Consider the following 25,927-nt stretch of genomic DNA (forward strand, 5'->3'; position numbering starts at 1 on the left):
TCGAACCCAGCATGAGGAAGTTCTTACACTGTGAGCGGCAAGAGCGGTCCGGGAAGAAAAGCACCACGGAGCAAGGTGACTGGTCCTGCTTGCTAGGGTGGGAGCAGAGGCCAGCTCGCCGCCATTGCAGGGATGCTCCAGGCTGGTCGTGCTTCAGGGAGATTGGACAAAACACCCAGAGCCCCTCCCTCTGAAGTGGAGCATCACAGGTGTTGTAAGCCTGATTCCTATGTGCACGCTCTGTGGCGGCTGAGATCCTGAGAGGCTGATTCCCTGACCCATCTGCGTGAGGATGCACAGCCCGAGGTTGAAGGGACGTGGATGTGAGGGTTCCATCTTCTTCATCTTGGCAAAGCCCTGTCATTTGTAGTCTGAAATCTCCTGGGTCACGGCTTTATGCTGCTGCTTTGCTGTGAGCCCTTCCCAAGAGCAGGGAGCAGTCACTGCTCTGGTGAAGCCCCCAGGAGGAGTCTGGCCTGGGAGGGGCTGCCCCTCACAGCAGAAGAGCAGACGCTTGCAGTGAGGTCTGGGAGATGCCGCTCTGGTAAAGAGCTGGGCCAGGAGGGGTGTGTCTCCCAAGGCTGCTCCACTGTCGGGGAAGCAGTTCTTTCTCTCAGAGGCTTATATCCTCATGTTTTGAGCTCCTAGAAAATCAATCCTCTCTCACTTCCCTTGGTTTTCTCTCCTACCAGGAATTTGGAGGAGCGATGGTTTGTCTCCAAGTCTTTCCTCACCGGTTGTGCATTTTCCCACTTGCCAGCTTCCCTTCCTTCCCACCCCCTCTCCATGCTTCTGGTCTGTGACCTACCTTACCTTCTAGAAATGCAGGACAAGCGGTGTGATCGTGGGCCAGCCACCTACGCTCTCTGAACCACAAGGGCTTCCTCAGGCAGTGGGACAGCCATGGTGCTCAGACAGAACGTTCCAGTACTGCACTGGTTCCACCCACCCTGACCCAAGCTTCTCTCGCTGCTTTCCCACAGGGACTGCATCATGCTCTGTTGCCTGAACAGCGGCACCAGCTTCATAGCCGGGTTTGCCATCTTCTCAGTCCTGGGATTCATGGCATATGAGCAAGGGGTGCCCATCGCCGAGGTAGCAGAGTCAGGTAAGTTTGCCAAAGAGGAACTATGATCTTCCTCAGCTCGCTCTGCTCCTGGGCTCAGGTCTCAGGAGGGGGCCCACTGTCCGTCCACAAACCAGGCTCCTGGGAGGGAGCCACCAGCCCAGAGAACCGCCACCTGGTCGACCACAGGAGCTTTCACTGGCCTCCCTGCCTCCCCTGTTGTCCCCTCTGTTCCATGCACCTCTCACCCTGCAGAGTGATTTTTTTTTCAAAATGCAAGCCTGGACCTGTCCTTCCCTGACGAACTGCCTGTTTTGGCTTCTCCTAGGGCTGACCTCTCAGTGTGGCCCCAAGGCCCTGCACTGCCCAGCTCCTGCGGTCTCTCACCCTCCACCTCGCTCCCCTGTGCTCACTCTGCCCCACCACACTGTGGTCTGCTTTCACTTCTGCAACATCGCTCTCTCCCTCCCTGCCACCCCAGGGCCTTTGCACATGCTGTTCCCTCTGCTTGGAGGACCTCTTTCCCTTTCCTTGTTCTAGATGTAGAATCACCATGAGTGTGACAGTCCTAGTGTAAGATGACGTGTGTTTGTATCAAACACACCACAGGTAGGGTCATTGCTGCTAAGGTAATTGTGCAAAATGGTGAGTAACTCTCCCCTTGATTGACATTTTTTTGAATTCTGGGAAAATTCAATGTACAGTTAAAAGTACAAAAATAGTTTGCGTTTCCATAACAGAGTTAGCCTCTCACCTCCAATACATCTAAATAAGGTTTTCACCTGCAAGAATGTCTGGAAGGACAGTTAGTCAGGAGCTTCACAGGGGGCCCAGCCTCCCTGGCCTCCATCTACTCAATGCCGGTCATGCCGTCCATTTGTTAGGACGCACCCCTGGGGCTTCGTTCCCTCCACTGAGTACACTGGTCTAGGATGTGGCTGCTTCTGCCTGGCGCGCACAGAGAGGGAAGCACCACTCTGACCCACCAAGCTGGGCAGGGTGGTAGATGTGGACACTGGAGCAGGAAGCTGGTTGCCAAGCTCTGCTTCATGACCACATGGGCTCCAGCTTCCTCTGCATGGTGTCTGTCAGAGGGACAGACAGTCCCTGCTGAAATCAGGGAGCCAGAGCTGGACCAGAGGATATTAATATGATCGAAGCTGTCAATCATCGAGCGCCTGCCATGGGCAGGAACTGTCACATATGATCCTCGACTCAGCCCTCCGAGGTGGCAGTTTTGCCACCCCCATTTTACAGATGAGAAAGCTGAGGCGCAGAGACGTGCCGTCACTTATCCAAGGTCACACAGACTGGAAAGAACAGGGCTAGATTTAATCCAGGCCATGCTCTCACCACTCCATCCCGTTGCCCACTGGGGGCAGGCACCTGGCACTTCACAAAACATTCATGTTCCTCCCTGGCATTAAACCATGGGGCAGCCCTGTGAGGAGGCAGCATTACCTTCTCTGTGAGACTTTTGCCCTCTCTGAGGGACCTTTGACCTCTCTGAGAATCTGCTTCCTCCTCTATAAAATGAGCAAACTAATTCCCACCTCAGGTGTTGAGTGCTATAGGGTACCTACAGCACTGTTGTTACTCTTTTTATCGTTATTTCCATTTTATAGATGAAGCTCAGAGAAGAGTCATGGAGAGAAAGCAAGAGAGCCAACTAGAAATAAATTTTATTGTTTTTTTTTTTCTTATTTCAAATTGAAAGCACATTCACTGTAGAAAAATGCTGAAATATTGACAAAGGAAAATCTCCAATCTGAATCTCACTACACTCTGGGGTTCTCCTGCCAGGATTTTCCATACATACATAGCTATATCTATATTAATGAAAACTAGATCATATTAGGTTGCATTTTTCGATTCACAATAAAGCATGAGAGCTTTCTGCCACAGTAAATAAAGATCTCAACCATGAGTTTTAATGGCTGTGTGGTATTCCACTGAATGGATGTACCATCATTGATTTACTGTCTCACTTGTCAGGCCCTGGGGTGGTGGTTCATATACTACCTCACGAAATGCTCATAGCACCTCTGCAAGGCATGCTTTATCAAGGCCTGCATTTGTGGCTGTGCAGAATGTGCCCTGCACAACTCCAGGGGGCGTCATTCACATAGACAGCAGTCCTGGGCTTTATACTGCCCATTACAGAGGAGGACTCTGTAACTCAGAGCATGAAGTGGGTCCCCTAAGGCCACACAGCCCATAGGTGGTACAGCCTGGCTCTAGCCTCTTCTGCTTCACCCTCCTGTGTCACTCCTGGTGTCAAGCAGGTAAGCCTGCTCTATGGTTAGGGGTGTGAATCAGACCAAGATCCCCTTTAGCAGTTCCCGCCATTTGGATAAATTGCATGTTGTAAGTATGTAGCCCCCCCACTCACCCTTCTCATCAGGTTCTTACAGTGAAATTTACAACTTTAATTACCTAATTAGAAGGAAGGTGGTTTTTTTTAACCTCTTTATTGGAGTATAATTGCTTGTGTTAGTTGTGTTAGTTTACACTGTATAACAAAGTGAATCAGCTATATGTATACGTATATCCCCATACCCCTCCCTCTTGCGTCTCCCCCCCACCCTCCCTATCCCACCCTCCCTATCCCACCCCTCTAGGTGGTCACAAAGCACCGAGCTGAGCTCCCTGTTCTCTGCAGCTGCTTCCCATTAGCTATCTATTTTACATTTGGTAGTGTATATATGTCCATGCCACTCTCTCACTAGAAAGAAGGGTTTAAAGTAAAAAATTAAAGTTTTTATCAGAAGAAGCTGAAAAAAAAGTACAAATTAAACCCAGAATAAGTAGAAGCAAAGAGATAATAAAGGTGTGCTCGCTTCGGCAGCACATATACTAAAATTGAAACAATACAGAGAAGATTAGCATGGCCCCTGCACAAGGATGACACGCAAATGTGTGAAGCGTTCCATATTTTAAAAATAAATAAATAATAAAGTTAAGACATACAAACAGTAGAGAAAATTTTCAAAGCCAAAATTTGGTATTAGAAAAGATAGCAAAATTTATAACACCCTGGCAAGACTAATTAAGGAAAAAAATAGGAGAAAACACAAATTACTGATATCAGGAATGAAAGAGGAAATATGGCTACAGATACTGTAGACATTAAAAATGAGAATAAGGAAATATCATGAACAACTTAAAGCAAATATACTTGATAATGTAAATTAAATGGACAGATTCCTAAAAATCCATAATTTACTTAAACTGAGTCAAGAAGAAATAGAAAAACTAAATGGCTCTATATTTTGAAAAGAAATTGAATTCATTGTCAAAAATCTTTCTGCCAAGAAGACTCCAAGCCCTGCTGGTTTCACTGGCGAGTTCTACCAACTGTTTAAAGAAGAAATAACATCCCTCTTACACAAACTCTTTTAAAAATTAGAGGAAGTAAGAGTATCTGAGGACGACAGCTGTATAGCTACATATATCCCCATTTTTTCCCCCAAAAAAGAAAACAACAAGAAGGGAAAAGAATATTCTACAGAAAACCATGCCCCCTGCATAATCTGAAGCAGAAAATGTCAAAGCTGCAGATAACTGTAACAGAAAGAAAAATCACCAATCCCAGTTCACAGTCTCCACTGCAGAGGCAAACCAAGAAAAACTGTGGGACAGACAGAAGATACAGGCTAGCGAAAGGACCTAAGTGATTTGGAGCAACCACCAGAAAGATTAAATCTACTCTAAACCTGAATGTACTGGAAAGGATCCAGACACATCCCTTAGCTGGGACTACAGAGAAGGGATTCAGTGTAGGTGTGATTTCAAGGGGCACGGACCATTTCAAAGGGACAGGAACATTTTAAAGGAGGTACCATTTGAAACACAAAGCTTCTTGGGGAGAAAAAAGGCAAAAAGAAAGGAAAAACACCCTTTTACAATGAGATGGTGAAGGGAAACCAAGAAAAGGGGATAAAATGTAAATACCTGCAAAACAAAAGAAAACCATAAAGTGAGGGTGTGAAAATGGGAGCTCACCCTTCCCCCTTCACCAGAACAAAAGGCTGCTAATGTGCCTGGACTTTGCAATACTGGCAGAAGAGGGCGCTGTTAAGCTGGGACTATTGTAAAATACCCAAGAACACGAATAAGAGAAAAGTCAAGTCCCTGCAGAACTACTATGGAAAATCAGGAGTGGAAAGTTCCCACGTGTCTATGAAGAACCACACTGTGCCTCTGAAAAACAACCATGAAATAGAAGAAAATTGTAAGTCAACACTCCAAACAGAATTAAATATACTCAAACAAGCATCTGAGGATGGGAAAAAACTCTTTGAACCAGAAATTTTAACAAATGCATGAGGGGGAGAACAGGAATGAATGAAAAGGGAGTTGATTGAAATCAGGGAAAAAATGAGAGAAAAGGAAAGATATTGTTATCTCAGAAATGAAGAATAGGGCTTCCCTGGTGGCACAGTGGTTGAGAGTCCATCTGCCGACGCAGGGGACACGGGTTCGTGCCCCGATCCGCGAAGATCCCACATGCCGCGGAGCGGCTGGGCCCGTGAGCCATGGGCGCTGAGCCTGTGCTCCACAACAGGAGAGGCCACAGCAGTGAGAGGCCCGCGTACCGCAAAAAAAAAAAAAAAAGAAAAGAAATGAAGAATAAATTGCAAAGTATCAAATGGAGAATAGTCTCAATAAAAGGCATTTTGAAAAGGAAGGAAAACAACCAGGTGAATGAAAATGACATAAAGAAGTAAAAATGATCCCTCCAAAGAAGTAGAGGGAAGACCAGCAAAGAAGAAAATATTCATATTATCAGAGCCCCTGAAGAAAAATAAATAAATGAAAGAGTGGAACAGAGGTAATATTTAAAACCATAATCCAAGAAAACTTTCTAGAAACAGAAAAAGAGCTGAATATACACATTGAAAGGACTCCTTGGGTACTAGGGAAAATTAACCCAGAGTGATCAACTCCAAGACATTTTAGTAAAGATACTAGATTTCAAAGGTAAGATAAATTCCTCAAGCCTTCCAGGCAAAAAAAAGATCAAATAACTTATAACAGCAAAAGTATTAAACTGGCATCATACCTTTCAAAACTCACATACAAGACAACTATGGGGCAGCATTTTTTAAAAATTCACACAAAGAAGTGTGAACCAAAGATCTGATATCCGGCCATGTCTTCAAATGTGAAGGCTATAGAAAAAACATTTTCAAGATACAAGAACTTAGAGACTTATACAATCTTCAGCCCTTTGGAAGAATCTGCCAGAGGGCGAACTTCATCCAACCCATTAACAACTGGGAAAACTTCAGAAATAGGACTGATGGTAAGCACTTAAAATATATATAAGTATACATATAAGACCAAAACAAAGGTGAGGAAAAAGAGGACTAATGTAGAAATATGCTACATACTGTTACAAAGTAGAAATCATTAACCAAAAAATAGAGGAGGCAAGAGAAAATATCAATAGAAAAAGCTCACTGATGTATGAGCAATAGGTGATAGTAACGGATACTGCGGGTGAAACCTGGAAAGCCAGATAGTAAAGATTTACATAAGAGAACAAGGGCCTAAGAGCATTTTAAAAAGGTACAAGTATAAAAGTAACCACTAGAATAAAAACATAAACCTTCCTAAATACCAAAATAATAATAATAAAAGTATAAAAAAAGAACACAGAATACACAACTCATAGAGATACATATAAAAATATACATAATTATAAAATATATTGTCAGTTAAGACCAAATATATCAATAAATGTGAATGACCTTAACTATTAAAAGAAAAAGATTTTCAATTTGGCTCAGAAAATAAGACCTACGCACAGGCATACTTTGTTTTATCGTGCTTCACTTTGTTGTGCTTCGCAGATACTGCATTTTTTACAAATTAGTACTTTGTGGCAACCCTGCATACCCCGTTTACTGCGGATAAAATGCTATCAAATGGCACGGAATGCTACAGAGAAATCACTCTGGAAAAGAAGAGTCAACCAATGCCGCAAACTTCACTGTCGTCTTATTTTCAGACATTGCCATGGCGACCCCAACCTTCAGCATCCACCACCTGATCGGTCAGCAGCCATCCACGTTGCGGCAAGACCCTCCACCAGCAAACAAATTATGACTCACTGAAGGCTCAGATGATGGTTAGCATTTTTAGTAATCATGTGTTTTTTAATTAAGGTATTTATTGTTCTTTTAGACATAATGGTATTGTACACTTAGTAGACTACAGTATAGTGTAAACATAACTTTTATATTTGCTGGGAAACCAAAAAAATTCATGTGACTCACTCTATTGTGATATTCACTTTGTTGTGGTGGTCTGGAACTGAGCCTGCAACATCTCTTGAGGTATGCCTTTATGTGCTGTATATAAGAGACACATCTAAAACAAAACGATTCCAAAGCCTAAAAATAAAGGGATAGATGATGATAACAATTCTGATGTCAGACAAAGTAGCATTCAAGCCCAAATGCATTAAGCATGACAAAGGATGCTTTTTAATGTTAAAAGCCACAATTCACAATGAAGATATAACACACACAAAAATGTATGCACTAAATAACACAGCAATAATCTTTATGAAGCAAAAACTGCAGGAGATGCAAGGAGACAGAGACAGAAATAAACTAACAATAAGAGAAAACTTTACTAACACATTTATCAATAAAAGTGAAAGAATGAAAATAAATTAATTACATCCCCTGTTTAGAAAAATAAGAAAAACAACAACAAAATGAACTAAAAGAAGGCACAAGGAAGGAAATAATAAAGATAAAAGCAGAAAGTAATGAAGTAGAAAACAGAAAAATAGTAGATCTGGTTTTATAAAAATAATAAATTAAGCAACCTAAATGTCCATCAACAGAGGAATGGATAAAGAAGATGTGGTACATATATACAATGGAATATTACTCAGCCATAAAAAAGAATGAAATAATGCCATTTGCAGCAACATGGATGGACCTAGAAATTGTCATACTGAGTGAAGTAAGTCAGACTGAGAAAGACAAATATCATATGATATTGCTTATATGTGGAATCTGACAAAAGGGTACAAATGAACTTACCTACAAAACAGAAGTTGAGTTACAGGTATAGAAAACAAACTTATGGTTACCAGGGGATCAGGGGGTAGGGATAAATTGGGATATTGGGATTGACATACACACACTATTATATATAAAATAGATACCTAATAAGGACCTACTGTATAGCACGGGGAACTCTACTCAATACTCTGTAATGGCCTATTTGGGAGAAGAATCAAAAAAGAGTGGATTTATATATCAGTATATGTATAACTGATTCACTTTGCTGTACACCTGACACTAACACAACATTGTAAATCAACTATACTCTAATAAAAGTTAAAGTAATAATAATAATAAATTAAAATTCTAGGTTTTTAGAAATAAAAATAGACAAATCACCAGATGATTAAGAAAATAAAAGGAGGGGGGAGAACATGCAAATAGCAAAATTAGAAATGACAAAGGGGAAATAGCCATTGAAGCAAAAGACATTTTTAAAAATCATAAGAGATTATTTTGCAATCCTCTTTGCATATAAATTTGAAAACCTAGATGAAATGAATATTTTCCTAGGGAAATAGAGATTGCTAAAATTGACCCCATTTGGTTTAGAAAGCTTAAACAGGCCAGTTTCCATAGAAGAGATAGACAAAGTTATTGAGGAACTACCCCACAAAAAAACAACAGGCCCAGATGGTTTCTCAGAAGAATTCTACCAAACCTTTGGAACCAGCTAGGCCCAGTGCTCTATAAATTATTCCAGAGCATTGAAAGGGGAGGAAACTTTCCTAACTTATTATATGAAAAGTATAATATTGATACCTAAACCAAATAGACAATGCAAAGAAAGAAAACTACAGATGAATATCACTCGTGTGTATTGCTGCAGAAATACTAAATAAAATATTAGCAAACTCAAATCCAAAATATTAGAATCCACACTCACATTAAGAAGGTAATATACCATGTCCAAGTAGGGTTTATTACAGGAGTAATGTAAGGTTGATTTAACACTAAGAAAGCCATTAATATCACACACTATATTAATAGCCCAAATAAAATAAATCATAAAATTATCTCCATAGATACTGAAAAAGTCTTTGAAAAATTCAACATTTATTCACTATAAAAAAAAATCAAGTAAATGGAAATTGAAGCATATTTTTTTAAATAGGTATGCATATCAAAGTTTAAAAAGCAAGTATCTATGATATTCCACCCATCATGTAAGAAAGGAGATAAAAGAAAATACGTCTGTGTGTTTGTGTAAAAATAAACAGAAAATAAATAAATAGAAAGGAGAAAACTTATTAAGTTTTATCAATAATTATTTATTAATAATTAACAAATTATTAATATTTAATTAACTATTAAATATTGTTAATTATTAATAATCTTGTTATTTATTTATTTAAAAATAAATAGAAGAAACTAGAAAAGAAAGCGCATGGTTACCTGAAGGAGTGGGTAGAAAAGGGATAGAAAAGGGGGAAGAATAAGAAGTAAGGATGAGAAGGAAGCACCCCTTCCCTGAGTATATATCTTTATTAGTTCTGACTCTTAGAGTCACAGTAATATTTCACATACCACCCAAAATAAATAGTTGCTTTTTGTGGGTGGAACCAAAATGTAATACAAATAGTGACAAACGAACTTAACTATATTACAAACGAACAATGCAACCATACTTAAGAGAATGGGGAAGAAAAGAGCTAACATAAGTGAATTTCAGGAAGCAGTATGTTGACTGGAAACTGTAAGGCTAAAAAAAATTACTGTACCCTTGTTGGTAAAGGGAAATGGGTTAGCAATTCTAAACTATTACATGGCTATGTTAGAATTGAACAAACAAGTCAATATAGATAATTTGAGGCAGATTTTTCACCGCCTGAAAAAGATGTTACAAATAAGGAAAGTAAAGAAGCTAGAATGAACTGTATTAGAATTGGAGGTATAAGTTTGGACTTATGGTTTTAATATTTATACAGGTAGATATAGACACATAAGCATGTATGTTTCTGTGGGTAAATATACGTATACATGTTTTCTAGCTTTGTGTGCTGAGAGGGTCTGTGAGCAATGATACTCCAGTAGCAATGAGCATACCTAGTGGTCAGATCTTGGTTTCTAAATGCCATTTAGAAAGGAACCAGAACCCCTTGGAGAAGCAATTGGTTTGAGTGCTGGGGAAGGACAAGATGAAGTTGGAACATATCATGGTGGCCCTAAAATAAGAAAGTACTCAGAAAAGTGTTGGAGGTATGTCAAAAAGACACAGGAATCAATCTGAAGAAGTTCCCAATGGCCAAACCAGGGATAATTTGAATAGCAAAATAAATAATGATAGTACTGGATTATGACCCCTAGAATAATCTAAGTACCCAGGAGTCCATACCTGAAATTAATAAAAATTGAATAAATAAGTGGGTGTGACAGGGCAGCTCTTTCTTACAGAAAAATTCTTATTAGTAAGTATAGAAGGAATGAAGAAAATATAAACCCATTAGGCAAACACCATAGGGATAATCGTTGCAGGCAAGATCCACCAATGGATGATAAAATCAATGAGTAAAGGTTTGACTTGAAAGAGGATATTTTCATGATCTCAAAGTATCCTCCCCAAGATGGTTACCAATTACAAAGGGAAACATGGTAACTTTATAGTGGAGAAAACTGGCGTTCACCAACTTACCCAAATGATCAAGGTAAACATCTCCTGTACTAAGTTTTATTGACATCCTGTGTCCCCTTATATGATAAACTGAGAAAGACACAGTATCACTTCTATAGTTTTCTTGCCAAAAATATGTATACTCTCAGTTTAATAATGAGAACATGAGACAAACTCACATTGAGGAACATTCTGCAGAATAATGACCAGTACTCATCAAAAGGTCATGAAAGACAGGGAAGGGCTGAGGAACTGTCACAGGATGGAGGAGACTAAAGACAGCCATGAAGTGCAAAGTGGAATCCTGAATTGGATACTAGGACAGAATAAAGGACATAAGGAAAAAAAACTGATGGAATATGAGTAAAGTCTGTAGCTTAATTAATAGTATTGTACCAATGTTAATTTCCTAGCTATTAAATATTAAATGCTTTACCCTAAAATCTGAAACAAAGCAAAGATGTATGCTGTCTCCACTTCTATTCCATATAATACTGGAATTCCTAGAGAGTGTGATAAGGCAAGAAAAATAAATAAAAAAGATTAAGATTGGAAAGGAAGAATAAAAACTGTCTTCATTCATAAACATCATGATTGACCACATAGAGAAGGCCTAAGAAACCTACAAAAAAAAAATTACTAAGTGAATTTAGTAAGGTGACAGGATAAAAAGATAATAAACAAAAATCTATTGTATTGTGTATATGCTAGCAACAAACAATTGGAAAATTTTAAACTTCTGATTTTCACAAGACACAATTGAAAAAATGAAAAGGCAAGCCACAGACTTGGAGGAAATATTTATAATACTTCTCTCTCATAAAGGATTTATATCCCAGGGACTTCCCTGGTGTTCCAGTGGGTAAGACTCCGCATTCCCAATGCAGGGGGCCTGGTTTGATCCCTGGTCGGGGAACTAGATCCTGTGTGCATGCCACAACTAACAGTTTGCATGCCACAACTAAGAAGCCCATATGCTGCAACTAAGAAGTCCACATGCCGCAAGTAAGAAGTCTGCATGCTGCAACTAAAAGATCCCGCATGCCACAATGAAGATCCTGCGTGCCACAACTAAGACCCAGCGCTGCATGCATGCATAAATAAATAAATAAATAACAACATCAAGTGTTGACAAGGATGTTGAGCCACTGGAACTCTCAAACATTGCTGGTAGGAATGTAAAATGACACAGTTAACTTCGGAATTCAGTTGGGCATTTCTTAGAAAGTTAAACATATAATTACCATATGACCTGGTAATTCCAGGTAGGATGGATAAAGCTAATCTAAGGTGAAAAAATATCAGATCAGTGGTTGACCAGTGCAAAGACGGGGAATGAGGGTGGAGAGACTGCACAGGGGCCCCGGGTGATGATGGAAATATTCTATATCTTGATTGCAGTGGTGGTTATCTGGGTGCATCCACTTTTCAAAAGTCATTGAACTGCACACTTAAAAATGAATGCTTATTATAGGTAAATTAGACTTTAACAAGGCTGTTTTTAAGGTAGAAAACAATCAGAATGAATGTTTTTTGAACATTTACCTTTTTAAATACTTTCCATATTCTGTATCATCGCACTGAATTCCCCAAACCACCCTATTAGGTAGGACTACATTGTTTCCATTTTCTAGCTGAGGAGACAGAGGTAGAGCTCACAGTAAAGAATGAGGATCTGAGCCCTCGACCACTGTGCTAGAGGGCTAGAACATCACAATCTCGCCCTTGACATTCATAAAGCTTATCCTGAGGATGTGCTAACAAGCCCTCTGCTGGGAGCAGCTAAGAGAAGTGAGTGTGGATCTGGGAAATGAGAGGAGACGCCCAAAGGAAGAGGTGGCCTGTGGGGACCAGCATTTGTCTAAGCCTGGACTTCTAAATACTTACATAGGAATCGTCGGGTGCCTGGTCCTTGCCTCACCCTAGACCGACTGTATTAGAATCCCTGGGGTGAGCCTGAGAGCCTGCATTTTAACAAGAATGTCCCCCTCCTACCCCCACCTACCCCAGTAGGAAGAGTAGAGACAGGTCTGTGCAGAGGAAGGTCTGGGTGTCAGACCAACCTGGGCTTGAATTTGACCCTTCCAGACCCTTGCTTCCCCCTCTCTGCCTCAGCTTGCTCATCTGTACAATGGGCATCATAATAGTACCAATAGCATGATGTGGCTGGGAGATTACGTGATTTGAGTAAAATTAGGCACAGCACCTGGCACAAAGGAAGCACTCAATACATGTTGGATTAAAATAACAATTGAATGCGGCATTGAACTCCACTCAGCACCTTTCTCTCTCCTTCCTCTCCAGGCCCCGGCCTGGCCTTTATCGCTTACCCCAAGGCCGTCACCATGATTCCCCTCTCCCCACTGTGGGCCACCTTGTTCTTCATGATGCTCATCTTCCTGGGCCTGGACAGCCAGGTAAGAGGGGAGCCCAGGCTGGAAGGGCAGGGAGCCAGGTATGTCGCTCTCCAGAATAGCTCTGAGACCTACACACCACATCCTGGTCCTTGTCGTCAGAACCGCCCAGACCCTGGAGGACACGGAGATGTGGAAGAGCATCTTCTTCTTCCTTCCTTTATCTGTGGATTGGGGCCCCATGGCATGCCACTGGCGGCCACATGGGTCCTCGGTACCACCGCCAGCTACCGCTGCCCCCGACATTCCACCTGCCTGCCTCTCTTCTCAGTGTGGGCTTCTCCCGACCCACCCTCCACTTGGCAGCCCGCCTTCCTCCGTGAAGGCTGTAGAGTTAGAACTAGCGGTTTATCTGTGCACATTTTCCTTTCTCTCCACACGAACACGTACACTTACACCTTCTCACACTGTAAAACCCACCCAGCCCGCCCTCCCACCCTCCTCTAATCCTCTCCTTGGTTTTCCTGCCAGAAACCTGTGGCCTCCAGTCTCTCTTCTGTCCCAGAAATCTGCCCCTTGCCCTGCTGCCCCATCGTGGCTGGGTTTCCTAAGAGCCCCAGAGAAGGTTTTCCAGCCAAAGCCAGGTGCTCTGCTCTCAGACAGGGGTCTCTTGGCAAGGTGCTGCCCACCCCCCTACCGGTGACCTTGTGTGAGTCACGTAGCACCCAGGCCTGGTGGCTGGTGTGTCTGTCTATTCAGCCAAGTCCTGTTTCTTCCCCTGGATGGTTTCTCAGAAACTGCTGAGCCGAGCTGCCGCAGCACCGGGTGTTTTTGCCGATAATCATCCCGTCCGTGGTTGCGGGCAGAGGCCTCAGGAGGGGTTGGCAGCTTGTGTGACAGTGACAGGCCCGCCTCCGCAGGGTGTGCAGGGTCTGAGCCTCGGCTCTGTGAGTCCCCGGGCTGAGCTAGGCCAGCATTAAGACGGAGACACTTGGTTTGCAAAGGGGAACTGGGGGCCCAGAGGTCTGGCCTGGATGGCTGCTCTGCTCACCCCCAGGTGTACATGGCATGGGCTTTGTGCCTGGGCTGTGTCCTCAGTTCTCAGTCATGATAGCGACATGGGCTGTGGGGGGGGGTCCCCTTTTGTTATCCTCATTTTGCAGAGGAAGAAAGTGAGGCGCAGAAACGCAGAGTGACTTGCTGGACGTGCACCCAGGTCTGTGTGCTGCTAAGCCGCCCGCCTTGATGTCACTTCAGTTTAGGTGCTGGATCAACAGGCTCCCCGGAGCCTCCTTCCTTCCCTGGGGACCCTGCAGAAAGGACGAGCACGGCCAGCCTTGCTGCAGAGGCAGGGCAGCCTGGAGGCTAGGAGTCCAGGTGTTGAAGCCAGACAGGGCTGGGTTTGAGTCCCAGCTGCACGACTCTGGCCAGCTGTGTGACTCTGGGCTAGTCACCTCACCTCTCTGTGCTACAGTCCCTTTGCACAATAAGGATAGAAATCCGTACCCTAAGGAGGTGGACATGAACCAGAAAGGATTTGGAGCCAAAGAATGGCTCCAGGGAAGTGGGGGGAGTGCCCCACAGAGGTGACAGCCAGCCTCTGGAACAAGATTGCCTGGTTCAGATTCTGGCCCTAATATGTTATACCTCTGATCTCAGGGAAAGTTGCTTACACTCCTGTGCTTCCGTGTCTTCATTTACAAAACGGGTAATAATAGGACCTAACACCTAGAGATTAAATAAATTAATATGTTAACTGCTTAGAACTGAGCCTGGCACACGACAAGCACCATGTGTTTGCCACTGTTGTTATTATTCATTTATTAAACATTTTCTGAGCATCTCCTCTGTGCCACTGGAAATAGATGAAAACGATGTGGCCTCTGCCTTCCAGGGTCTCACCTTCTTGCTAGGAGACAGGTCAACAGCAGTCACGGGCCCCACGAGATGAGGGATATGGACTAGAGGGAAGAGAGGGGAGATCTGTTCTGCCCAAGTAGGAGGCAAGGAGGAGCAGCGAAGAAAAGGCTCATGCAGGAGGTCTGCCCACAGTGCTGGAAGAACCCGGGCAGGGGGGTAGGGGTGTGCTGGGATATTTGGGCTGGGTGTTGATGGGTGAGTAGGAGTGTAACTTAGCCCATACCCAGCCCTGTCTCAGCATGGCGGGACACAGATGCCTAGTGGCTCAGGCTCTGCCGTTGAAGCCTGCCCAGCCCAAACGCAAGAGCTGGGTGTTAGCTCACCTGACTGCCCTCCCCCCAGCAGAGGGTCACTTGCCCACCAGAAGCAAAGGGCAGGGTAAATGTCACAGGCCTGGAGGACAAAGCAAGTCAAGTCCCACCCACAGACCAGAGCCTGCCAGCAGCAGAGCCCTCAGCTCTCAGGACAGTTACAGGGATTCCCATCTTGCTTCCCAGGCAGAGGCTGGGTCTCATTTAAGTCGTTGACCCCAGAACAGGGCCCAGCACATAGGCACGTGATAGGCAGCTTGGGGGGGATAAGGAATTCTAGAGTCAGGAGACCTCATTTCAAGTCCTGACCCTGCCACTTCCTTGCTGAGAGACTTTGGGCAGGTCGCTTTCCGTCTCTGAGCCTCAGGGTCCTCATGTGTTAAATGGGCCCGCCGGAGTTCTGTAAACGCCGGGATTATTTTTATTCTTGGGTCCTCCATCAGGGCAAGTGTGGGAATGAAGGTGAGACCCAGTGGAAAGGAAGCCCAGGGTTTAAGGCTGCTCTGCTTGCCTGGAGCCAGGGCCAGTAAGAACGGCCTTTCTCTTGGGTTTCACACCATCATTTCTACCCTGTCCAGTTTGTGTGTGTGGAAAGCCTGGTGACCGCTGTGGTGGACATGTACCCCAAAGTCTTCCGGAGGGGCTATCGGCGGGAGCTGCTCATCCTGGCCCTGTCGGTCACCTCCTATTTTCTGGGCCTCGTGATGTTAACGGAGGTGAGTGATGAGGATACAGGTAAGTGATGTGAACAGGGTAGCGCAAGGGTTAAGCGCCTGGGCTTTGGGTTAGCGGATCTGACGTTGACTAGCTGTGTGACCCTGGCTCCAGGTCCAGCACTTCTCGGGGACTCCGTGTTCTTATGTTTGTAATGGGTTGTTGTGAGACTCCATGGCCGTTTTCATTAAGCCCTTAGCACAGTGACCTGCACGTGTAAGTGCTCAGCTCAAGGTCTCCACTTCACTGCCAGAAGGAATAAAACTCCCAGAGGGAAAGGCTGGGTTTACCTGGTCATCGTGAACGTCCGGATGCCGGGGCCACCCCTTTTAGTAACTTCTGGGTGAAGGGGACAGTGTCAGCTACGGAACCCTCAACTATTTACTATTATCGGCCTCCAGTTCAGAGGAGGCTTTTCTGGGGCATCACTGAGAATAGGCATGAGGAATTGGGCACCTTCAGGCACTGTGTGTTCCCGCCCCAGCCCTTCATGTGTACCCTCTTCTTGTCTCTGCCTGGGGTCAGGCGGGGCTCATCATGACCCTAAATTAAGACTGTCTCATAAAGCCATGTTTCTCTTCGCTCCTGCAGCCATCCTGTCAAATAAATACTTTCTTAAGTACCTTGGGAAGGTGTGATTAGATATCTTTTTATCCACACTCAGAAAATTAATTAATTTTAAAAGCCAAACCACCCCCCACCAAAAAGCCTAAAAACTGTTGTCTAGGGACAAGAAGAGGTTTTGTAAGAAACATGGAAAGAAATGAGGGAATTCAGAATCTGTCAAAGCAGCTGATATGGTACTGAAGTCGGTCTGTTGATTGTCATCCTCCACTTCTCAGTTCAAATGCCACCTCCTCCTGGAAGCCACCTCTGCTTTCCTTCCCACTCAGGACTTCATTCTAAGCTCAGCTCAGCCTCCCTCTGGCCATTACAATGACCTGTCTGTTCACCTGCTGCCCCCACAAGGCCCCGAGGTCCTCAAGAACAGGAGCTGACCTTGACCTGCTCTGCACCCTTGGGACCTGGCATGGAGTGCGCTCTGGGGCGTGGTGGCTGGTGTTATTACTGCTCCTAGTCATTGTCACATTAATGGGAGTGATAATCAGCATTTGAGCAAATGAATGGTGAAGAACTTCCCATTTCCTCCTCTGCTCTCCCCACACGGAGAACCAGGGAGGCAGCGAGCAGGGCCTCATTAAGTGCTGATTAATTAGGCAAAGTAGAGTCTTTTGTCACGCACAAGTTGGGGGGTTAACCTGACGCCTTAAAAAGGCTGGTGGCACTACAAGAAGAGAAGGCATTGGCTGGCGTCCCCGGCTTGCAGCAGGCAGGTAGAGCGCCCTCCTGGACACCGGCCCTGGGTGCCCTGCTCACAGAGCCTTCCAGCCCACCCTCCTCCAGGCCTCGGGTCTGCCCCGGGGCACCTGCCTCCCCCCCCCCCCCCCCCCCGCCCATGAGGGAGCCAGCGCTGTGTCTGCCCAGGACCAGCGTGTCCTTGAGTGATCACACCGGGAAGGTCACACTGCCAAATGGGCCCTGTCGGCCTCAGTAATTGCTGGCAGGATCTTCTCCCTCATTTAAAGCTCTGCTCTAGAGAAAAACTAGTCCGCAAATATCTGATCTTCCACTGAGGCAGTGTGATGGGTGGTGAAGGGCACGGGCTCTGCAGCCGGACACTTGGGCTCAGTCCTCAGCCCCACGGCTGGGCAGCTGGGTGACCTGTGGTGCGTATTCTCACTGGCCCGGGCCTCGGGTTCCCCCACGTGAGCACTGAGTCTAACTGTAGCACCTGCCCTGTGATCACACTGTGCAGGAACAGCTAGACTGAGACCTGGGACCAGGTACCACAGAGCTGGCAGGTGGAGAGCACTGCGTTAAGGCTTCCTTCTGGGTTATTTTAATGTATGATGTTTGTGGAAGGAGACCCTCGGGAGAGCAATTAGGAGGGCAGTCCTGGGTTTAACTCAGAAAGCTCTTTACGCTCAGAGACCCGAGCACCTGCCATATCTGTCACAGACAGGAGGCCCCAGACCAGATACGGCCCAGCGATCCATGTTGTTTCCCCCTCACGGTGATCTTTTAAGAAGACGAAGAGGTTACCAAAATTAAAGAGAAAGATTTCTCAAGAAAATTTGGATTTGGGGCATCTTCCAGAAAATCTGCAGACCTGGCTGCCCAGGCCTACGTCCCCCAGCAGCAGTCGACTGGAGTTGTGTGGCCACGTGGGGCCTATGCTCTCCAGTTAGCCACAGTCCCCACCACTCCCTGCTGTCACACACTAGGACCACTTGGACTCAGCACTGAGATGTTGCCCCTGGTCTAGTTGAAGAGATGAATGAGGAAACAAATAGTCCCAGGGTGTGTGGTCTTTCACATGACAGAAGGAGGCCCGGGGACTTGGGGAACACAGAGAAGAAGCTTAGTCCCAAGAGGTCCCGGTGGCAGACACATAAGGAGGCTGTCCAGGCTTCATCCTGGCCTCTTAACCCCCCTCCTTTCCTGGCATTTGGAACACCTCCCCCAACCCGACCCTCCCTCCCTTTTGTACTTTTATTTCTGCTGCTTTTGATTGTCCCGCTAAGGACTCTCATTGTGTTGTAGGATTTTCTTTACGGATCCCAACCCTTCCCACACCTGCATCTGGCCTCCCCTCCTCTGCCCACCCAGACACCTCCCCTGCCTCCCAGAGATCCTTCCAGAGCACCTTGGCCAGCCAAGCTTGCACCTCCCTGGCCTTCCACTGAACTTAATCATCAGAGATTTGCATAGCACAGAGCTGGCCCACTTTGTTCCTGCATCCCACAACGATTGCGCACCTACTGTGTGCCGAGTCTTTGGCCAGAAACAGGGACACAGCTGTGGACAAGCCATTCAGAGTCCCTCCCCAACAGGGCACTCACTTCATATGATTCAATTTGCACTTACGGGGACATACTGCAAGCCGGGCCCTGCGCTGAGGGTGGGAGACACACAGAGGACAGTGCGGGGGCCTTCCCAGCAGGAGCTCAGAGCTAACAGAGTAGCTGATGGCAGAACACTTTTTTTTTAAAACTATGAATCCTTAAAATGTGCTATGGAGGCCCAAAGAAAGAACGAGGCTGTCAGGGAGGGCTGCTTGGAGGAGGTGACATTTGAGATGAGCTTTGAAGGAACTTACCCAGTGAAAGGGAATAGCATGTGCAAAGGCACAGCAGTGAGACAGTCCCTTGGTGTGTCCAGGAGGGAGCATGTTGAGGGGGACTGTGGGAAGGGGAGCTGAGGCCCAGTGAGGAGGGCAGCCCTGCCTGGCAGGCTGAAGGAAGCCAAGGGGTAATTGTAAACTGTAGGGTGACATGGTTGGATTTGCAGGTTGGAAAGGTCCCTGTGAAAGCTGGTGTGTGGAAGGGTAGGAGAGGGAGGCTGGAGGCAGGGAGGCCAGTGGGGAGGCTGTCACAGCCACCTGGAGAGAGGTGCTGAGCCTTCCCAACCTCCAGTCTCTGGTCTTCTGTGTTGTCTCTGACGTTTGGGGAGCAGGGACAAGACAAACCATCGCAATCTCAGCGACCCCCCAGAGGGTGGTCTTAGGGGGCGCCCAGGTGTGGTGGGCGCAGTGTTCCAGGACCCTGGGGAGACCAGTCTGTCCTGGTGGAAGTGAGCCCCGGCTAGTGGTAGCCGCAGGGCGGAGAGCCCTTCCCAAGGCCAGCTGGCTGACCCTGCTCTCCAGCTGTCTGTCCCTCTGTCCATATTTCTGTCCTCTCACTTCCCAGGGTGGCATGTACATCTTCCAGCTCTTTGACTCCTACGCCGCCAGTGGGATGTGCCTTCTCTTTGTGGCCATCTTTGAATGCATCTGCATCGGCTGGGTGTACGGTGAGTAGAGGCTGAGCCCTCGCGCACCCCAGAGGCCGCCATGGTGCCCAGCACATGCACACCCGGGACCCGGCTGGGCCTGGGTTCCCTCTGGCTGGTCTCCATCTGCATCAACCTCTCCGTCCTCCCCTCAGGGACTTCTTGTCCTTTCCCACTTGTCGGGAGACCCTCCTGCTTTTATATCCCTGCAGCAGAGGGAGGGGTTCCAGGCTCGGACACTGTGACCTTGATTCTGTCCTTCTGCCCCTGATGCTCAGTTTTCCCACCTGCAAAATGGAGTAGTGTCTCCGAGCAGGAGGTAGTGTAGGCAAAGCAGGCGGCCCAGTGCCCGGCCCTCAGTCGGCGCATGCCTTCTGGTTCCCCAAACCGTGTGAGTGCGTGAGGGTTGCTGGTCTCGATGATGATGCACACTGCCAAGTGTGGTTCGGGAATAGACACCCCACAGGCCACCCGTCCGGCCCTCACCTTCAGAGCCCTGACCCCCGCCCCCGTGCAGGTCAGCCAGCCCCTGGCCCTGCCTCAAAGGGACCACCTTCCTCCTTTCCCCCAGAAACTCCTGCCCGTTTCCTGGACCTCACTGCCCAGGGTCAGATGGGGTCTTCCCAATATTGAACCAGAGTCCCTTCTACCGCAGTTTATCCTGACACCTCACATATGTAACACCTTGGTAGTTTTTAAGCGGTAAATAGGGTTCCTACCGCAATGTGTCTTGGGCTGGGGAAACCAGACACTCATAGCCTTCCCTCTGAGTCTTGTACAGAAATCTTCTGGGGTGTGTATGCCCATCTTCTTTATTCTGGACAGGAAGCAACCGCTTCTATGATAACATCGAAGACATGATTGGCTACCGGCCGTTGTCACTCATCCAATGGTGCTGGAAAGTCGTGACCCCCGGGATCTGTGCGGTAAGGGCCCTGCCGGGAGCCGCCTGCATCCCACCCACCCACCCACCCACCTACCCACGTACTTCTGCACCCCAGAGCCCAGACCTGGCTGAGGCCGAGACTGAGGAGGCGATGTCCCCCTGGGGACCCTCTGCGCCCTCAGAAGGTCCGAGGCACCTGACACTTTTCAAAGCCGGCATTGTGGGGACAGTCTCTGGGCTTGGCCAGGGGGCCTCACTAGGACCCCAGCCCTGCAACCAGCTTGCTGTGTGATTGTGAGCAAATCACCTCCCTTCTTGGGACCTCAGGTTCTATGCCTGCACACGTATAGAGGCGGCTGGGACCTGCCTCTGTGGGGGCCGAGGGTCCTGTGAAAGGCGTTTGGCTCTGCTGTTCACAGTGAAGCAGCAGTGTGAGGGTGAAGGGGCCACGCTCTGCCCCTCACGTCAGACCGGGAGAGGCCTTTGTGAGAGGACGTTTAACTAAAAAGACAAAACCCCCTGCTCTTCACCCAGTCCTTGGCACTGGAAGTATCTCAGAGCATCTTCACAAACCATCTTAGTTCTGAAAGGCAGCTTTGAAACCAGCCCTGAGAAGTAGCTAGGAAAAAATAATAATTCCTGAGTGGGCAGAGGCGGGGGGTGAGGCTCCTGGGGGTCGCGGAGGGTCTCCTGGGATCTGTGGGGGTTAGTTCCCCGTGTTTCTCGCTGTGGACCCAGCAGGGCATCACCTCTCCGAGGCCGCCACACGGGGTTGGCTGTCTCCCCTGCTGGCTGCCCGCACGCAGGCTGAGGGCCGCCCCAGGGACTTTTCCCCGTCTCCCCGCAGGGCATCTTCATCTTCTTCCTGGTCAAGTACAAGCCCCTCAAGTACAACAACATCTACACCTACCCCGCCTGGGGCTATGGCATTGGCTGGCTCATGGCCCTGTCCTCCATGCTCTGCATCCCGCTCTGGGTCTTCATCAAGGTGTGGAAGACGGAAGGGACACTGCCGGAGGTGAGCAGCCTGGGAGGAGGGGTCAGGAAGGGCGGCTCAGAGGTGGAGCGTATGGCTCAGGGCAGGGCTGGCAGTGCTGGGAGGACTGGTGAGTGTGGGCACAGCCATGGGCACGTCTGGGTCCCCGCTTCCTCATCTGGGCAATGGGTGTGATGAGAACGTGTCCCTACGTGTCTCCCAGGGAAGCCTGGCCAACTCCTCCCTGGCGGGTATTCGTCAGTACTGCTGTGCTGAAGCCTTGGGGTTGAGACATTTTCCCTGAGCTCAGCCTCAGTTTCCTCATCTGTAGAATGGGTCAACAGCAGTCCCTCACTTACAGAGGTTGTTTGAGGACTCAGTGAGTATGCAGAGGGAAAGCACTTAGACCAGGACCTGGGAGAGAGAGAGAGACCAAGTGTTAGCTCTTACTGCTCTGTTGATTCTGTTCATTAAGGACCCCATTCCCAGGGCACAGGGCGAGGGTCTGACATTTGTGGAACATCTATCCTGTGTCGTCGCTATGCCAAGCTCTCTCTGTGCTGCATCTCCTCTAGTCCTCAGAGAAATTAAGTCATTCGCCTAGGATCACACAGCCAAAAATTAGCAAACCAAAATTTTTTAACAATCTTATTGAGGTATGTTTTCTATATTATATCATAAAATTCACCCATTTCAGGTATACAATTCAGTGGGGTTTTTTTTAGTAACTTTCTGTGTAGTGCAGTCATCACCATAAATCAGTTTGCAAATATTTGTATGTATGTATTTATTTATTTTATTTATTTATTTTTAAGATCCCTGGTGCCCATTCCCAGTAAGCCCTGTTCCCAAGCCCAGACACGCACCAATCTGTCTCTGTGTGTGTGCCTCTTACGGGCGTTTCCTGCCAGTGGAATCCTGCAGTATGTGGTCTCTTGGTAGCAGAGTGAATTTGGACCCCAACCCGTCACACCCCCCCACCCACTCTCTCCTCACTCTCCTTTCCCACCCGCTGGCAGATCAGAAGGTCTGAGTCAGCTTCTCGCCCATTTTGCAAACTGTCTGCCGTGTGGCAGACGCTGCTCTAAGCCGTCTACAAGCACTAGGCCACTGACTCCTCACAGCAGTCCTGTGAGGCGGAGGAGCTTCCTGTCCCCACGTCACAGGTGAGGAAGCTGAGCACAGAGAAGGGAAGCAGGTTACCCAAGGGCACACAGCCTCTGAGTGATGCAGCAGGTACCCTGTGCCCCCTGCCCCCGCCTCGTTCCTGCCCCAACGCAGCACCCCAGGGCTCTCGGGGCTGACCTGCGTCTCACAAGCATGCGGCCTGGGTGCAGACACGCACAGGCAAGAGCCAGCTCTCCTGCCCACCCAGGGGCCTGAGCTCCAGAAAAGCCACCATCCAGCCAGGAGGGGCAGGCTGAGAGGGAAGGTCCCTTTCTCCAGCCTGCTCGTGCCCTCAAGCAAGTCAGGGTCCTCCGCTCCTGCAGGGAATGTAGGTCAAGGGCAGTTGTTAATTCTGGTTTGGGACCAGACGTGTCCAGAGGAGAGCAGCCCTGGAGCCCTAACCCCTTGGCCATGGCAGGCCCCTGACAGTTAGTTCCCCTCCTTCCATTTCCAGAAGGTTCTGCCCGCTGATGGGAAGGTTCTGGAAGGAAAAATGGGGTCAGAGAACTGCTGTGAGGGTGGGTAGTCTGTGCTAAGAGCTGTGGATGGGTCAACAAATCTGAGGCCACCTCATGACAACGCTAGAGGCAGGTGCCACTGTGACCCCCTTGGACAGATGAGGGAACGAGACACGGAGGGTTAAGTTCTTGCCCCAGTTAAGTGGTGGGACTGGGAGTCAAGCCCAGGTGTCTGGTTCCAGAGCCCGTGCTCCCAGCGCCTGTCCTGTGTCAAGAGCCTAACACCATACCTGGCACCCAGGAGGTGCTCGGCATTGCCGAGGGGTGGGCGGGGGTGCGGGAGCTGCCTGTTAATCCCATCCGGGCAGGATAGGTCCAGCTTCTCTCAGGCACGGCATGATCTGAAAGAGAAAACAGAACCTTGATCATAAGAAACCAGCCACCCCAAAGTCTTCCCAGCCTTCCTGGGGAGAAGGTTTATGCCCAGGAAAGGCCTCCCAAATCCTGGCCTGATGTCTTCTGGAGGTGCACATGAGGCTGAGGTGTGGGACCCGAGGCTGGGCCGGGGGGCAGGAGCGTGTGTCCAGGGTCTGCCCGTGGCCTCCGCTCCCTCATCGGTAGAGTAGACGATGGCCACCCTGTCTGCGCCCAGCCCAGAGCCGGCCACTCCGCCAGGCGGCGTGAGGCTGTGGCCTTAGGGATAACGTTTCCGTCTTTAGACACACACCGCCTGTTCCCCTGGATGGGGGAGCGTGATGACAGCCTTTTGTGGGAAACGTGCCTGTTTATCCAGCGATCATTATAGGAACGGCTCTGGAGGTGCCGTAGCTCATCCTCACAGCAGCCCTTCGGGCAGGTACTCCTATCCCATTTCACAGATGGGAAAACAGCCCAGAGATGTTAGGTGACTTGCCCCACATGTAGGGAGGCTAAGCAGCTTCTCTGTCTCCACGGGTACAGCTCTCACGTCCCGGCCACCTGCAGCGGGCCAGGTACAGCGTGGGCACTTCCGCTCACTGTCTCCTTACTCCTCACCCAGTGATTGTCCCCATGTCCGGGGGTGGGGGCGGGAAACGGAGACCCGGAGGTCCACGCATCGTCCAGGACAGAGCTATGAGTGGCAGGGCTGGGGCTGGGGGCTTCACTGGCCCGAGGTGTCCACCGTGCCGTTGGGAGGTGCCGAGGCAGGCCCAGGACCCTGGCAGCCGCTCTCAGACAGCTCTTTTCCTCTCCAACCGTGTAGAAATTCCAGAAGTTGACGACCCCCAGCGCCGATCTGAGCACGCGGGGCAAGCTTGGGGCAGGCCCACGGACGGTGATGGTTAATGACTGTGACGCCAAACTCAAGGGTGATGGGACCATTGCAGCTATCACAGAGAAGGAGACGCACTTCTGAGCGCCCCTGCCACCTTGATGCCTCTTCCGCTCCTCGCCCGCCCCGTCTCCGCCGTCCCCGCCGTCCCCGCCCTGTGTACAAATGAATACCTGAACCACGTACTTCACCTAATGGTAGAGGCTTGCTCGTTTTGCACAGGATTCATTAACAAGTTAATTTTAAGGTGGCCGCACCCACTCTGGTTTCAAGTCACATCCCCTCCTCGCCCCCCAGTTGCCATGTGAGTAACAATATGAAGAGATAATCCTGTACAGGGACTAGTATCATCCTCTCGTGCTAGGACGCTTTTAACCAGCATTTTCTAGGGGTTAGGAAGTTGTATCATAGGGCCAGACTTTTATACTCGGGCTGTGGGGCAGGTGGGCGGGAGCGATGCCTGTCCCCCTCCGTCAGCCTTTGAACCCACCGGTTCATGTCCCACCTTTGTCCCTGACCGCGCAGCTGTCCTTCCTCCGCGCTGCCGTGCTTCCCCTTCAGCCCCTCCCTAGCTTCCTAGAGGTGGGTTTGCAGACAGCAAGGCTGTGTCAGAGAAGAAGTCCCAGCAGACTCAGGACTCCTGGGTGGCAGGCCCTCCTCTTCCCTGGTCCCACCGGGTGATCTGGGGCACTTCCCTCCCCTCTCGCGTGTCCCCAGTGGGGCGGGCTGGATCAGGTGACCTCTGAGGTTCTGCCCACCCGGCTTCATCTCTTGGGGGTGCTCTGCGTGCCTCCTTGGCTTGCAGACCCGCTGTTGAGCTCGGGTTCTTCTGAAGACTTCCAGGTGGGCAGTCCCTCGCCCCTCACCCCCTTATTTAAAGTCAAGTTTGTCATGGAAACTTTGTGGTTTGATTTCATCCATGAGCATTCCCATCCTCGAGACCAGCCAGGTCCTCGGCCCTGTGGCAGGGCTCCTCCTGGCCGTCTGCTCACACCCTCTGCTCTGCCTCTCTGTCCTCAGAAGGGCTGGCTGGAGTTGCCTGTGCGCTGGTTCTCGGGCCCGGGCAGCAGCCTCTATTCTGCTTGCGGCTGTCTGTCCTGCCACGGCCCCCACCGGGATCTGCATTGTAGGACCTTCCAGCAGCCTCCAGGGAGGGAGCTGTGGTCGGGCCTGGAGCCTGGTTTCCTCCTCCCGCCCCTTCTTTGTCCTCCTGCCTCGTTTGGTCCCTCTCGC

At 48.5% G+C, this 25,927-nt stretch overlaps 1 protein-coding gene across 1 annotated transcript in view; it reads left to right on the plus strand.

Annotated features, from left to right (window-relative positions):
- Positions 1-24,778, plus strand: part of SLC6A11 (solute carrier family 6 member 11) — a gene marked incomplete at its 3' end in the record, with an annotated part of 119,659 nt that extends 94,881 nt beyond the window's left edge. The window contains exons 8-14 of the mRNA XM_079933859.1: positions 984-1,108; positions 13,070-13,182; positions 15,929-16,066; positions 19,814-19,916; positions 20,721-20,821; positions 21,629-21,799; positions 24,626-24,778. Coding sequence (XP_079789985.1) covers positions 984-1,108; positions 13,070-13,182; positions 15,929-16,066; positions 19,814-19,916; positions 20,721-20,821; positions 21,629-21,799; positions 24,626-24,778 — 904 coding nt within the window. The remainder of the gene's footprint in view (positions 1-983; positions 1,109-13,069; positions 13,183-15,928; positions 16,067-19,813; positions 19,917-20,720; positions 20,822-21,628; positions 21,800-24,625) is intronic.
- Between the last annotated feature and the right edge of the window lie 1,149 nt (positions 24,779-25,927).

This window comes from Stenella coeruleoalba (assembly GCF_951394435.1).
Source record: "Stenella coeruleoalba genome assembly, chromosome: 10".
Taxonomy (NCBI): Eukaryota; Metazoa; Chordata; class Mammalia; order Artiodactyla; family Delphinidae; genus Stenella; species Stenella coeruleoalba.